Source organism: Lacerta agilis, chromosome 10 (assembly GCF_009819535.1).
Source record: "Lacerta agilis isolate rLacAgi1 chromosome 10, rLacAgi1.pri, whole genome shotgun sequence".
NCBI classification, from domain to species: Eukaryota; Metazoa; Chordata; class Lepidosauria; order Squamata; family Lacertidae; genus Lacerta; species Lacerta agilis.
This window is the reverse complement of record NC_046321.1, coordinates 29,787,341-29,802,878: the sequence shown is the minus strand read 5'-3', so window position 1 is coordinate 29,802,878 and position 15,538 is coordinate 29,787,341. Positions and strand designations below refer to the sequence as shown.

The following is a 15,538-nucleotide window of genomic DNA, read 5'->3' as shown; positions in this document are numbered from 1 at the left end:
ATGTTGTGTGATCTCAGTCTTTTGTCTGGTTTAAAATATTTGCTGGATGGCCTGAATATAACAGGATGACTAAAGCCTTAGTCACTATGTTTTATATGGGACCAAGTTCTTATGAATATAAGCTATCAATGTTTGCAACTTCTGCAAGAGGGAAGAAATAATTCATCAGGTGATAGTGACCTGGATAAATTCTTCTTCATGAAAACAGTCCCCATCAGCTTCAAACAGACCGGGGATGGGGAACCTTTTTCAGCTCCAGGGCTGCATTCCCTTCTGGGCTGAGATCCATGTGCCACTGGTAGATGAGTACAGAGTGGAAAGTAGAATATATATAGAGAGAGAGAGTAGTCAGCCACACCAACAGGTTAAAGAACGGTTTATATCCATGGGCTGTTGGGCTGCTGAATGGAAAAAAAATAGTGGTGCAATTGACTTCCGACAAGATTGTGAACAAGACTGAGTATATAGTGGGGAGGGGGCTCGTTTAATTTCACTGCACACAAGTGGTGTAGTGACAATAAAGGTTTATTATTATTATTAATGATCATAATGATGATAATTGCCATAAAGGGAAGGGCTGAGGGACATGCATGGTCAGCTAGACCTTTCTAAGCATCATGTCAGCCTCCTTGGGCCACAACAACTGAAACTACCGGTAATCCCATAAAATTTGTGCAGCGGACACTTTTCCACTGAATGTGCAGTATCAAGTTCTGCATGAATGCAAGCAACTGTGCTCACTATGTTTATGAAACAGCAAAAGAAAAAGAAGAAGAAAGACAAGGACAGATATACAAAAGAAGCTCATTTATTAAGGCCAGTTTTTGTTAAGTCTAGAGGTAGGGAAAATGAAGCATTTTCCCATTAATAAATCCTCATTATTACAGAGTCTTAACCTCTCAAGAAAAAATAAATCCCTGCTCCCTTTGATCTGTGGCTATAAAGATGCTGCACCCTTTTTCCTTGTCAAAATCTTAGGGAGGAGACTGAGCATAGAACTCTCAGTGCCCACTGAAATATTCAGTCACAGCATCTAAGAGTTCTTGCTTCTTTGTTCCTGCTGTCAGCTTGTAATTCCTACACACTTCCTTTAAAACTGGCACAGTCAGTTTACCCAAAGTGCCTTTTTGAACATGATTCCTCAGGTCTTCTTCAGAGATTTCGATCTTTGCTTTCTTTTCTGGTTGTACGGTACCATCCCCTGCTGGAAAGAGATTTTTGGATTAATTGTGTGTTTCCAATATCTTGTTAAGAATAAAATATATCTTATACAGCCATTACAAAATATCCTGCAAAAGTACAAGATAGACTCCTACCTAGCCCATGATAATCCAACCACAATCTGGTGTGATTGAGCAGAAAATGAACTTGGAGGATGTAACTACCTCTCTCTTTGGGTTCTGTTGCAATATTACCTTGTTTACGCTTTGTGGTTTTCCCATCCGGATCATAGCCTGGTGGGTAAACTAGTTGTTTGAACTCTTCTGCAAGATTACCCAGTCTGCAATCCATCACCTCAACCTTGGGCACTGTAGAATATGGAGAAAATGTCTGCATACCACACCTCGGAACAGCAAAAATACTCAAATATATACAAAACACTGAGCTTTAAGGTAGATAGTTTAAAAGCATAACTGAAATGAGAAATACAAATAAAAAACCATTTTAATTTGGAAAACGGCATTATTTAATACAAAAGTGAGCCACAATGAAATGGGGAAGCAAAAAACTAGAAAATACTGGAAAGTGAATAGCTCCTTAATTTTTGCTTCAGTCTTCATGAACTAATGATCAGGTCCGGTAGCAAAAATGGTGCTTGCACTGATAAGGAAGGAACCATAGATCACAGAATGGAGTTGGAAGGGACCACAAGGATCACCTATAATTAATAATAATAATTTGTTATTTATACCCCGCCCATCTGGCTGGGTTTCCCCAGCCACTCTGGGCGGCTTCCAACAGAATGTTAAAATACAATAATCTATTAAACATTAAAAGCTTCCCTAAACAGGGCTGCTTTCAGGTGTCTTCTAAAAGTCTGGTAGTTGTTTTTCTCTTTGACATCTGGTGGGAGGGTGTTCCACAGGTCAGGTGCCACTACCGAGAAGGCCCTCTGCCTGGTTCCCTGTAACTTGGCTTCTCGCAGCGAGGGAGCTGCCAGAAGGTCCTCGGCCCTGGACCTCAGTATCCGGGCAGAACAATGGGGGTGGAGACGCTCCTTCAGGTATACTGGACCGAGGCTGTTTAGGGCTTTAAAGGTCAGCACCAACACTTTGAATTGTGCTCGGAAATGTACTGGGAGCCAATGTAGGTCTTTCAAGATCTAGTCCAACCCCCTGCAATGCAGGAATCTTTTGCTCAATGTGGGGCTCAAACTCATGGCCCTGAGATTAAGAGTCTCATGCTCTACCAACTGAGCTCCACTGCTTCTAAAACCTCAAGAAAACAGGAGATCTAAGGCCCTTTTTATGAGATCCTGATTATTTCAGGTGGTCAAAAATAAGATTCAAACATACCATTGGATTAAACAGTTCGTGGCTTGTGGGAAATTCCAAGGACTGCAACAGGAAAAAAAATGTCAAACTACACTCACTAAATTAGAATTACCTGTCAGATCTTCAGCTTTTTCAGGTTCTAGTAAGTCCAGGGCCAAGGCCTCCAGGTTCATATAGTGCTGCTGTAAAACCGGATTCTCAAAGCTCTCACTCCTGTTAAAATCCCAGGTTAAAGTATCAATGAGCCACTATCTAGAAACAGAGACAGTGCCACTGGGTTGTCCAAGAACTGTTTTCTGGACACATGGGCATTAATCCTACCTTCCTCCCATCTCTACCCACCTGTACTTGAACCGAAGCTTCTGGACTATTTCCTTCATTTTGCCTACTTGTTCTTGATTAGCTGGGAGCTTCTCTGTAAAGTCAACTTTCCGTTTGTCGTCCGCATAAGGTAGGAAAATTAGATGAAATCCTAAATAGAGGGAACAAATAAATAAATGAGAGAAATAAGATACTTGAAAACACTCCCTATCCCCAAATGCTCAGATCTTTGACAAATGATTTATAGATCTGAACTCACATTATCATTAGGGTTGCCACTTAGATTGAAATCAACATGTGAATGCTTGATTACTAACTAAAACTACCAATTATGAACTAGTTGTTTTGAGTGTCAGTGAATGGGAACGTTTTGAAGACAACATAATAATTTGTCAGAATAAGGACACAATATGCAAAAGACATTAACAGAGGCAGACCAGAAAAAAGCTACAGCATGTCTAAATTTATTGTATTAAAAACAACTCAGAATAAGGCATCCTTAAATACCCATAGTGAGAGCAATAAGCCAGGAAATATCTAATGAAGTACATTTTACTTTATCATGATGTAATACTTAATCAAAGAGTAAAATGTATTTCACCCCACAGGCAATTAAGGATTATTTTTTTACCGTTATTGATAAACATTTCTGGTCTGCATTCTGGTTTTGCTCTAAAACTAGTCCACAAATAACAGTATCTCATGATAGAGATGCCATTATCTCAGCTAGAAGAGAGAAATTCCTGTTCTGAGAAACATCACATAGGCTAGGAAGAAGATCTCAACAGCTTCTAAAATATAGCTTATGGAAGTTTGCAAGGTGAAACAGACAGAGCCACGATCCCACACACAAAACATGGAGACTTTGAAGGCGTTTGGGGAAAGGAAAGACTGGAGGATGGCTAGGATCTTTGCCTGGCCTAAAAATCTGTTCTTGAGAGTTAAGAGTAACTTCCAGAATAGGGTGGTATTGGGTGACAGGCAGGACTGTCTGCACTGAGTGTAGAAATTGGTGGTATTTGTATTACCTTACAGAAGCAGAAATATTCTCACTAAGGCATCTCTGGGTACAGTCTTGTTAAGTCTGGAGGAACTAACCTGATGCAATTAAACAGTGGGATATTGAAATGAACCCCAAAATTATCTTGTGTATTATTGATTACCTATCTGTAGGAGATGAGATACCCTTAATGAATTCATCAGAAGCAGCCAAAGTAATCCAGACCATACACCAGAAACTATATAAGGCACCAGTGCATAAAAAGTAATGCTAATATTCTACAAGATGGGAGATAAATCTATAGCCACCCCATGCTGCTCATAAAAGTATAAACCTCCGCTCCTTTAATTAGATGGCAGAAAAAACTTCTGAGAGGGGTAGAGCAACACTACACTAGCCATCTGTAAGACAGAAATGCCAACAACTCCAGTTACCTGAGGGGGCCACCTGCACATTCTGCTCATCCAACTCTTCTTCCTGAGGAACCAGGGCTATAAACCGAGGAGGAGTGTTCCGACGGGGTGTGTACCTGCATATGGCCATCACCCCTTTCTCCAGGCACTTTGTCAGCAGGGCATTAAATAGTGTGGTGCTTCCTAAAAGCAAAAATCCATGCTTGTTATTTTAATGAAACAACTCTGGTGGCTCAAAACACATCTGAAATAACCACATCAAGCTTCTGCAGAGGACTATATGGAACTATATCTCTGTGTGTGTGGCTGGTTACCATGGTTTTGAGACAGAAAGGTATAGTTTCTGGGGGTTTTTTTGTAAATGTGCTTCTTTTCTAGAAGGTAGCAATAATCAGCAGCTCAAAAGTTTAGTCGGGGGGGGGGGGGCAGAAGCCCGAGAGAGGGCAATCTCCATGGCAACCTCTTTTAAGTTTTGGAATTCCCTCCCCAGAGGTGTGCCTGGCACCTTCATAATGTAGTTTCCATTACATGCTGAAGACACACCTCTTTTCCCACCCTATTATTTTTATGGTTTTTGTTTTGAAATCATTTTAATATTGCACTTTTAAATCGCTGTAACCCACCCTGGGACCTTGTGGTGAAGGGCAACAAATCAAATAAATATAATGATGTATTTTATTTCTTATCCACCCTCCTCCATAAGATGCCAGGGTGGATGTTGGGAGTCGACCAAGCTACTTGCTGTTAGATGACTGTTGTCCTGCTCCATGGGATTTAACCTGTGCAGCCACAAGGTTTCATCCTGAGTGCTTTTAACATACTGTATAGATAATGTTTGGTACTTTGGAATGCAACCTTATCAATATGCTAATGGCACTGAGCCTAATCCTGTTCTGTATCCTGACTGCTATGGGTCCAGAAAGTCGACCTCATATCATCATCCCTCATTTTCATGTTTGAAATCCTGATCTGTGTATAGAGAGAAAAGCAGTGGGGAAAGCACACACCCCTGGGGAGCACCGGTATTGATGGTATTGTTGCTCGATATAATTTTCCCCAACCTCACCTGCTGCCTTATGCTTACCACTAATCAAAGACTCTTCGGGATAGATGAACTGGGCAGGCCTGACATGATGGTGTTGTTTCAACATTACCAGGGGCTTGAAGCCAATCAGATACAAGCCTTGTGGATCAAACCTTTTTGCTTCTTCCGTCTCCTCTTTCTCCAGCACAATCTGACGGTTCCCATAGATCTACAAAAAGGGAGCAGGAGGAAGAAAAGTAGCTAGAAAAATAACAAGCCTTGGGCACAAGTGAAGTAAAATATAGGTCTAGTGTTAGTGGAAACATAATCATGCCTATAGAGTTTAGCAAATCTGAAGTTACACTGTAAAAAGCCAGCAAAAAGATCTATGGCAAGCCTCTGGGTGAAATCATTCTTGTCTCACTCACTAAGAGTAATTTTATCAGACAGCTACTCCTGTTTTTATCTATACTGTAAATCAAGGATGGCTAACCTCTTGATCTCCAGGTGTTGCTGAACTGCTACAACCCCCATCCTTCCTGACTCCTGGCCATGGTGGCTGGGGCTGATGGGAGATGCACTCAAACAACATTTGGAGGACCACAGGTTAGTCACTCGTATTTCAAAAGCTCCCACTTGCAGTGGTTTCCCTCTCTTTGCACCTCAGGGTGGGAATAGCTGTTCCAGGGGTCCACAAATTTAGGCTGGCTTTGGTAGTCAGACAAAATTTTGACCCCCAACATTCTCCCAGCTGATTTTCAACTTGAGGGAGCCTCAGGCTTAGATCACTTTCAAAAAGCAGCGGTCTGGGGACAATCTCTAATTCTCCTACACAGTTCCAAGCTCAAGAGGAGAGCCAGAGGTTGTCCAAGATGCACAGGACCTCTGAGGTCCTTGGAACTAGAACCACAATATAAACGAAACTGGTCATGCAGCAAAACCATTCATATGAACCTTGCCAAAAATGTTTTTGCAACATATAGCCTCAGCTTTATTCCTTGTAGAGGTCATTTATTTGCATGCTCCTTCCGTTAAAAACAAACAAACAAACAAACAAACAAACAAACAACTAGTTGACTATCCTTTAAAGACCTTGGAAATTAGTGAGAACTAACTGCAAAAAGACAAAAATTTATGCTTGAAGAAAATGGAAAATTAGAGAAAATGCTTAAAACAACTGCCAGTGTTTGACACAATAGGGCCCAATTATTTGCAAATAATTACTTATAAAATTCTTCCTCTACTTTCGTACCCCAACCCAGAAGTCTGTTGGGGAAAGGGAAGAAAAATCAGTACATATATAATCTTTGGTATATAAATATTAAAGCGACCTTATGTGTCACAATGGAACACAGAGTCAGGTTGTTAGGGCTTGCTAATCGCAGCAGGTGCTATGATGTGTCTGGGTTGTTTCTTCCATTTTTTAAAATGGGCTTGCAAATTCTGCCAATGGGAAATGAGGGAGAGGAGACTGCGTAAATAATTCTCAAAGTACCTTACCTGAGCCTTCTTGGTGTCACTTGGGAGAAGCAAACTACCCGTCTGTCGGTTAAAGGTTCGAGTTTTTGTTTTCACTGGCTCATTGGTTTCTCTGTAAAGTCTCACTGGTGGCTGCTTGACAGCTTTCTGCACTAAGTTGAAAATGCCAACAGAAAGAGCCACATCTTTTCCCAGATACAAATTCAGCCTGCCAAGAATCAACAAATACAGATTTAAGCCTTCTAGATTCTGTACTGTCTTTCAGTTTCTACTTTTAAAAGCATATGAAAAGATTCTCATCCCAAAACATCACAAAGGAAACTTTCCAGAACTTAGCATTATGTACTTTAACATAACTGTTAAGTGACTGGCATTTATTGAGAGGAAGTATTTTCTCCAAAATCTCTCTTGACCACTACCCCACAAAAGGAGGAGAATTTAATTTTTTTCTCAATACACACCTGGCTAAAGCTCGCTTCCTGGTCTCTTTTGCTCGTACCTTCTTCATGAGGTCTTCTAGCTTTCCAGACTCATCAAAGTGGATTCCCAAGTCCTCATCTTCTGCTGTATTAATTATATCCCTGTAGAACAAGGAGATATCAAATCCCCCAGGCTTCTTCAGGTGCATTAAGTCAAGGTAGATACCTGGAGTCAAAACAGAATTGGAGCAATATAGATTACCAATTTCCTAGAATTTTACAGGTTTTCATTTTGCAAAAGAGCTTAAACAATCCCAAAACGAAGCACAGGGGTCAGGGAAGGAGCACGAAGCATGCGTGCCGCCTTGATTGAGGGGTCCCTGGCTGCGTAACATCAGTGTGCCATGCACGTGACATCATTGTACTCTGTGGTGTGTGTGCATAATGTCGGCCACCAAAGAAATATGGGGGGGCGTCCCTCCGATTTGGGATGGGGGGGCCTTGGTCCCCACAGCTCCGCATACTTGGCACCCGTGGCATGAAGCAAAGAGTATGGAGTTCATACTAGCAAGTGTCAATGCACACCAATGTTCTCCATTAGCCTGCTTTCAAATTCAGCCACCAATCACCTTCTGCACTATATGCTAAACAGCTTTTTAAAAAGTTGAGTGCACAAGCAAGTTCAAATACCCACTCATCCATAAAGCTTTCAAGTGGGTGACCTAGGCCTAGTCACTATCTCTTGGAGTCAGACTAACCTAACTCACAGAGTTGTAAGAATACAGGAGGGTGGGGCAGAACCACACAATGTAATAAATGATTGTGCCCTAAGACTACTTATAACAAATAGCATTGGGAACCAGTTTGGCAAACACAGTTTAGTCCGCTAAGAGGCAGCACCATTTCAGTTTGAAGTACTGACCTGTCTCTCGGAGGTCAGCGGCTTTGGTCCTAGCAAATTTGGCATTCGTGCTGTCTTGACCGTGAGGGTTATCTTCATTGGTGAACAGCATGATCCTTTTGTGACTCATCTTGAGGCGGACATCACTGAAGAGATTAGAGCAAACCCAGAATGCCTCACCTAGTGAGTAGTCAGCACTATGGCCAAAGGATTTGTGGAAGAGCGCTCTCCCTTGCTCTCCAGTGTACTTGGCCAGATCTAACACTCGTTTTGCCCCTAAAAAAAGAACATAAAATGAATGACTTCAGTTCAATGTTGTCCTACAAAACACAAACAAAAGAGCACTACTCTTTTAAGCCATGATATGCCAGAATTTGCAAATCTTTCAGTAGTTTGTCTACGATGTTTCTCGTTCAACTTATGAAAAGAGATCAAGTGTTCAGTGTAGCAGTTCTCTGTGTGCAACAAGGACTACTGCCTTTTCTTAGTTGCTAATGAAACTTGGCTCAAAACTGGAACAGGCCTGAAATTGCAAGTTTGGCTAGGTGAAGCTTGAGGAGCATCAGAGATGAACGAAGTAACTAACTTCAACATTTGGTGATAGACCTTATCCACAAAAAACGTTTTGAGTATTTTGGAAGAAACAGCCATACCTAAGTGGATGGCTGAATCACATTTGGTTACCCATGTTGATGATGGTTTTAATTAAATCTGGAGTTAAACTTTGTAATCATTAAAACTATATACATTTTTTTGAAACTGGACTAAGCTGTAGTTTCTGGGATATGAGATTTCCTATGCAGCTACCTGCAGAACCTAATGCCATAACAAATACCTCATATTATTATATAATTACCTGGATTGTCCAAATCCTGAAGAACATAAATGTGTTTAAAATCCACAGAATTCTTATGTTGCTCAGTACCATAAAACACAACACCAAGAAGGTCCCGGTCATGGCTGATGATCTTGTTTGTGTAGACATTCTTAATGCACTGGTAAAAAAAAGTTCAAGTGGGATCAGAAAAGAGAAGAAAAGGACCACTGAAGAAAACAGCATTTATACATCAAAGATGGTGTGAAAACGTCTAGAAATACTTCCAAGACTGCCACAGTGCTTTAAGACATTTACCCCCTACCTCTACAGGACATTTATAGATGAGAGAATCTAGAAGATGTTCAACACTGAATTGGCCCATCTAGCTCAGTCCTGTCTCCATTGACTGGTAGTGACTCTCCAGAGTTTCATAGCAGAGTCTTTCCCAGCACTTCCGGGAGATGCCATAAATTTAGCTGTGGCCTTTTTAGATGCAAAGCATGTGTACCACCACTGATCAATGGCCTTCTGCTCCATTCTATCTTGTTGGTATTCTCAGAATTGTGCTGGACTGCAATCCTACACACACTTACATGGAAGCAAAGCAACTGGACACAAGTGGGCCTTACTCCTGAACAAATACATGCAAGATTTCATTTCTTTTAAAAAAAATTGTCTCACATTTTTGCAGAACCAAGGTCCATCCATTTTTTAAGCAGGGATGGTTAAACTGTTTGGGCCTGAGGGCTGCATTCACCCACAGTCAGCCCTCCAGAGAGCTGCTTACCAGTAGTGGGTGTCACTATCCACACTCTCACAACTGCACACTCACAGTCCACACCTCAGCTGACCCCTGCAGATCAGCTAAAAGGTGGGGTATAATTCCCTCTGCACTGTTGATATAATCATTCTGATTCATGGGGAGTGGGGGGTTTGCATCCTCCATCAGAGCACTAGGCTGGGCAGTTTGAATTCTCTCTGCTCATCCTAGAACTATTCTACTTTATTTATTTTTTCCCCTTTTGCCACTACCACCAGAATTGTTGGGGGTTTTGGTGAACACAGCAGCAACTAACATTTAGAACATATAATAAACTGGCAAAGGCAGTAGGAAAGGAGAGAATCAGCAGCTTCTAGAAGTGTTCCTTTTACAAACTCAGGGATGGAGAGGGGTTTTCAAAACTGTGTAAAATTGTGCTGAACAGCACTCAGGAAAGTGCCCACAACAGACAGAACTCAGGAACTATACTTAGACTAAAGTATGTATTTTTTATTGTAGCACAGCACAGGGACAATGCAATTGCCTGCTTTTCAAGAGTTTAAACTCTCCCATAGATGAAGACAGAAGACAACCATTTCCAGAGAATGTTGCTCTGCTCCCATATTTGGTTTTTAATTTTAAGAACACAACTTTCATCTAAATTTCTATAAACTGAAAAGAATTTAACAGAAAAGTAGAACTCAGCATTACTTTGTTCTCTCTGCATAAAATGCCGTTCATTATCCTAAGGAAAATGGAATAATATGGCAACTGGCAAAACATAAAACACAACTGACAGCCAGTTCTATCAGGTTATACTACAAACAACACATTTAAGGAACTTTCAAAACACACAATATGTAATACAGTGGACGCTTGGGTTGCAAACGTGATCCGTGCGGGAGATGCGTTCGCAACCCGCAGCACCACATCTGTGCACATGCGGGTCGCAATTCAGCGTTTCTGCACATGCATAAAGCGTGATTTAGCGTTTCTGCACAAGCGTGAGTGCCAAAACCCGGAAGTAACCTGTTCCGGTACTTCCGGGTTCAGCACGGTGCACAACCCGAAAATGCGCAACCTGAAGCGTCTGTAACCCGAGGTATGACTGTATTAAATTTCTGAAGGGTCATCTTACCTGGATTGTCATATCAAAAGGAGTCAAATCACCATTATCATAGGAATCAAACATGGCTTTTGAGGCATCCACTAAGAAAACCAAGGTATCCCGACCTGCATATTTATATTCTCCTACGGAGAAAAAAAAATGTCAAACCCTGTATGCAAATCATTCTCCTTTCACTCAATTCTTGTATCTCACTATGTTGCCTTATTACAACTCACACATTCTTTAGACTATGCACAATTAAACTTGGTCTTATGTACAAGAAAGGGTATGCATTTGTATAGCCATGATGGGCTAAGAGACAACTGCTTTTTCTCAATAGGCTGCCTGCACCACGGCTCATCACGCCTTTCACTGGTATTGCAGTGGTCAGTGTGTTTGTCTTACCAAGAAACTGCATAAAGCAGCCCACTCTAAGAGCACATAAAGTGACATCAGCCTTTTGCAGACTGATGTGTTCTCAAGCTCTGTACTCACAAGGGCTAAGCACTTGCCTTCTTAAAAAAGCAAAAGCAACCCGGGTTTCTTAGCATCCTGCACCAGTAATCAAGAGTAGCAAAATATTGTAAGTATGCCAGTGTTTCACATATACAAATGCCAGTTAAACTACTGGCTCAGCTGTACTGATTCCCATATATTTTCACCATTGATGTGCTAGATTAGCTGCAAGCTAAAATAGCTTCAACTCCTCTATAATAAATAATTAGCCCACACAAGCCTTTAGGCCCGTGGTTCCCAACACACGCCCCACAAGGGGGCAATTTGATTTTTAAGGAGGGCAATTCGAGAATGAGTTATTAACAGTGAATGGCCTTTTAGGCTGCCTCCACGTGAATAGGAATTCACTTTTTAAATAATAAGAATTACAGGTGAAACTCAAAAAATTAGAATATCGTGGAAAAGTCCATTTATGTAAGCAATTGTTTTCATTAGCTACTGGAGTTTAATATATGAGATAGACTCATGACATACAAAGCAAGATATGTCAAGCCTTTATTTGTTAGAATTGTGATGATTATGGCGTACAGCTGATGAAAACCCCAAAGCTGAAATTGTTAATTTGGGGTTCTCATCAGCTGTACGCCATAATCATCACAATTATAACAAATAAAGGCTTGACATATCTCGTTTTGCATGTCATGAGTCTATCTCATATATTAGTTTCACCTTTTAAGTTGAATTACTGAAAGAAATGAACCTTTCCACAATATTCTAATCTTTCGAGTTTCACCTGTATATTTCACGGGGATCAGGATTTTAGAGATGCTTAGGTGGGGCATGGCCAAAAAAAAAGGTTGGGAACCACTGCTTTAGACCAATTCTTACCAATTGTTTCAACATCTTCATTTTGTTCCTCCTCTTCTTCACCTTCCTCATTTTTGTAGTATGATAGCCAGTCTGCCATGGCTTTCACGTTGTGCTACGGAGAATGAACAAAGAAGGTGGATATACTATATTAAATGTTCTTCCAGGCATCCCCTAAAACTATGACTTTGAAAGGATAAACAGTAGGTGGGAGAAGAAGAATGCTGTTGCTTTTTTCAAGCTGGCAGTCTTACACAGCTGCTTTTCAGCAAACACAAGAATGTCCTCGGGCTGTTCATGTATCTCCCACACTTTGGCCCTGTCTGGCATCCCCAAACCCCATCTTGTATCACAATGGCTCTCTCAACAGCAGCTCATGTTATAACCTTTCCCGTGACACATGGAATAAAATGAGCTACGAATGGAATATGATTACATCTGTGTCAAATTTACAGTTAAAATACAACACTACATACAGCACTACTGCAGGGAGGTAATTTAAAGCTTGAAAAAAGTCACTTACCTATCAGTAAATAAGTGGTCTGCCATAGAGAGAGAAAAGGAAGAAAATTCAAGTAAGCTCTGTTGTATTCATTTAACCAGCACGTTAATCTTTACAGTGGCATGGTAAGAAACTGGCATATGTTGAAAAATAAATCAGACACGTGTGAAAAATCAGAACTATTATTTTATGCCAGTTTTAGACTCTTCACATTGTTAAATACAATGACAGTTGCAAGGAGGGGGACTCAGGAGAAACATATTGTTGCACACCACTCCAATCTCCAAGCAGGGCGAGATCCCAGTGGTTTCAGATGCTATGCCCAGGGTTAATGTTTCCTTTTGGAAATGAGGCACAGCGGAGATGTGGTGTCTTTATGATATATGGTTTATTTACACATATATACAGTGGTACCTTGGTTCCCAAACTCAATCGGTTCTGGAAATCCGTTTGACTTCCAAAATGTTCGCAAACCAAGGCACAGCTTCTGTTTGGCTGATTGGCCCCAGAAACAATGCCAACAGCCGAAACAGACATTCAGCTTCCAAAAAAAAGTTCGCAAACCGGAACACTTACTTCCAGGTTTGCGACATTCAGGACCCGATTTGTTTGGGAGCCAAGCCGTTTGGGAACCAAGGTACCACTGTATAACCAGAGCCTACAATGGAGGGGTCCACTGCATTAACACCCCCAGAGGTTATTGTTTCTCCCATAGCTACCGGTATATCCTTGGTTTCTAGCACAAATCAGCAATGGCTTTCTCCCTTCCTTTTCCAGCCTGCAACCTTTTTTTCCCTCTAGTCTAGGTCACAACACAGCCAACTCCCAACTCTGGCTTTTGCCATTCTAGCTCACTGAGAGCTGGAGGAAGCGCCCCCACCCATTTGGCCTCTGGCACAGAGCCTACTCTCCATTGCTTTCTTAATGGCTCATCACCTTTCCTTTGTTCTCTTAACAGCCCGTCACCCAGGCAATTTCCTCCTGAGGAAGCTGGCCTGGCTTCTATATAAACCCTTGTTTTATATCCAGGAGTTCAGGAGGCTTGATTAAAATCTGACACCTACTGGATCCAGGAATTTAGGGCAGTGTTTTTCAACCACTGTTCCGCGGCACACTAGTGTGCCGCGAGATGTTGCCTGGTGTGCCGTGGGAAAAACGTCCCGGCCGTTGTTGTTGCCTTCCTTCAGCCAATCAGGGTCAGCCCGCGCGTTTGTACAGAGAGCCGAAAAGAGACGCCCGCCTTGCCCCAGCAGCGCCGAGGCTACACTGCACTGCATTGCACGGCCCTGGACGCGGCAGCCGGGCCGGCCGCCTCAAAAGCGCCTCCCTCCCTCCTTCGCCCTCCCGCCGGCCAATCGTCAGCGCCCTCCGGCCTGCCGGAGTTCCCCGCCTCCTCGGCTGTTGGCGTGGCCCTGAAGGGGTCCTGCGCGCTGCGCGCCGCGCGCCCCTTGTCGCGAGTGGGGTTCCGAGGCCAATGTAGGTGCGCGCATCTTAGAAGTGGGAGGGGGTGGAAAGAGCGGGCCGGAGATGAGGAGGAGGGAGCCGGCGGTGGGCGTGGGTGGGGGCTTGGAAATGGCGCACGCGAGGCGGAGGCCGGGGGGGGGGGAGAGATAGAGTACCAAATCGGATGCAAAACCGCATCTATAACCTCTCAAGGGAAATGTTTCCCAAAGAGTAGTCATCTCCAACCTACATAAATTAAGAATTCTTTTGCTGTTTGGAGGAAATAACAAGCCTGGCTCCTTTCAGCTGGGTGAGAGCACTTTGCTAATAAATGATGAATAATTAGGATGTGTAGGTTTCCTTTTGCATTTATTTTGCACTTGCTGGTTCAACCTCTTTGAACTTCCCAAAGCACAAGATCATCACAAAAAAGGGAAACACCACATTGGCTGGGCTCTCAAGTGTGGCATGGCAGTTAATTATATCATGTCAGGATGTTCAGGAGCTTCTCCACTCATGTCTTTGTCACAAAAAGTCACTCAGGTACAAGACTAGAGTCCCTCAGACCTTACTTGGGGCTGGACTATATTTTGAAAAAATATGAACAAATTCCTATGTCCCACAAATAACCCAGAGATGCATTTTAAATAAAAGGACAGGTTCCAATTCTGTAAAAACACGCTGATTCCTGGACCATCCGCGGGCAGCATTTAGAAGGTGATTGGGCCACATCCGACCCCCGGGTCTTAGTTTGGGGACCCCTGCTCTTAAGTCCAAGAATTATAAAATACTTTCTTTGTGTTTATTTGATTCCTATTCAAGAGAATTACTTGATATATAGTCAATATAGGCACAGAGTTAAATTATTTAACATTTTCTAATGGTGGTGTGCCTCGTGATTTTTTTCATGAAATAAGTGTGCCTTTGCCCCAAAAAGGTTGAAAAACACTGATTTAGGGAAGTCTGGCATCCCCAAACACATGACAATATGCACGTGTGTGAGAGAACAAGACCTGGGGCCCTACTGTAGGCAGAAATCAGAGAATAAGGAGCTTCCTTAGCTCCCGCAATTTAAGCAGTGCGTTCCCAACCCACCGCCACTAAGTGCACCAGCTCGGGGGCGGCTCAGACATGGAAAGGCTGCACCACAGCAGCAACCAGCAGGCGCGAAAACTGCATTTACCTGAGTTTCCCCGAGCGCCTCTTTTCCTCCCCGACACCTTCCTAGTTCCGGAATCCGTCAGTCACGCCTAACCCCCGCCCCTAACAGCACAGTTGTCCAATGGGGATGGGAAAGCAGGCTGCGCCTTATCCCAAACTCGCCCGCCTTAACCCCGCGATCAATACTCACCATAGACTTTAAAAAAAAGAGATTCACATTGGCTTCTCAACTTCGGGCTCCCTTACAGCTTGTTCTCCCTTCCCCCCCACTTAAAAGTGCATATATAGCCATTGAAAATAAAATAAAATGATTGTCTCGGGCAGTTTCGCTTAGCTGAGATAGGGAAGCAGCGAACCACCCACAAAACCAAA

The 15,538-nt window shown here is 42.5% G+C and overlaps 1 protein-coding gene across 5 annotated transcripts; it reads right to left on the bottom strand.

The window, feature by feature from the left end:
• Positions 1-843: 843 nt before the first annotated feature.
• XRCC6 (X-ray repair cross complementing 6) lies at positions 844-15,311 on the bottom strand. 5 transcript variants are annotated; one of them, XM_033161410.1, is made up of 14 exons: positions 15,189-15,311; positions 12,584-12,602; positions 12,082-12,175; positions 10,768-10,880; positions 8,909-9,047; positions 8,074-8,328; positions 7,194-7,377; positions 6,754-6,940; positions 5,314-5,482; positions 4,251-4,412; positions 2,838-2,967; positions 2,608-2,708; positions 1,416-1,529; positions 844-1,204 (listed from the first exon to the last, which is right to left on the bottom strand). In XM_033161410.1, the coding sequence occupies exons 3-14, from the start codon at positions 12,158-12,160 to the stop codon at positions 1,002-1,004; spliced, it is 1,836 nt and encodes a 611-aa protein (XP_033017301.1). In that variant the 5' UTR covers positions 12,161-12,175; positions 12,584-12,602; positions 15,189-15,311; the 3' UTR covers positions 844-1,001. The 5 variants fall into 5 exon arrangements, with proteins under 5 accessions (XP_033017301.1, XP_033017306.1, XP_033017302.1 ...); XM_033161415.1 differs by having other exon boundaries at positions 844-1,201; XM_033161411.1 differs by having other exon boundaries at positions 12,584-12,605; positions 15,189-15,230.
• Between the last annotated feature and the right edge of the window lie 227 nt (positions 15,312-15,538).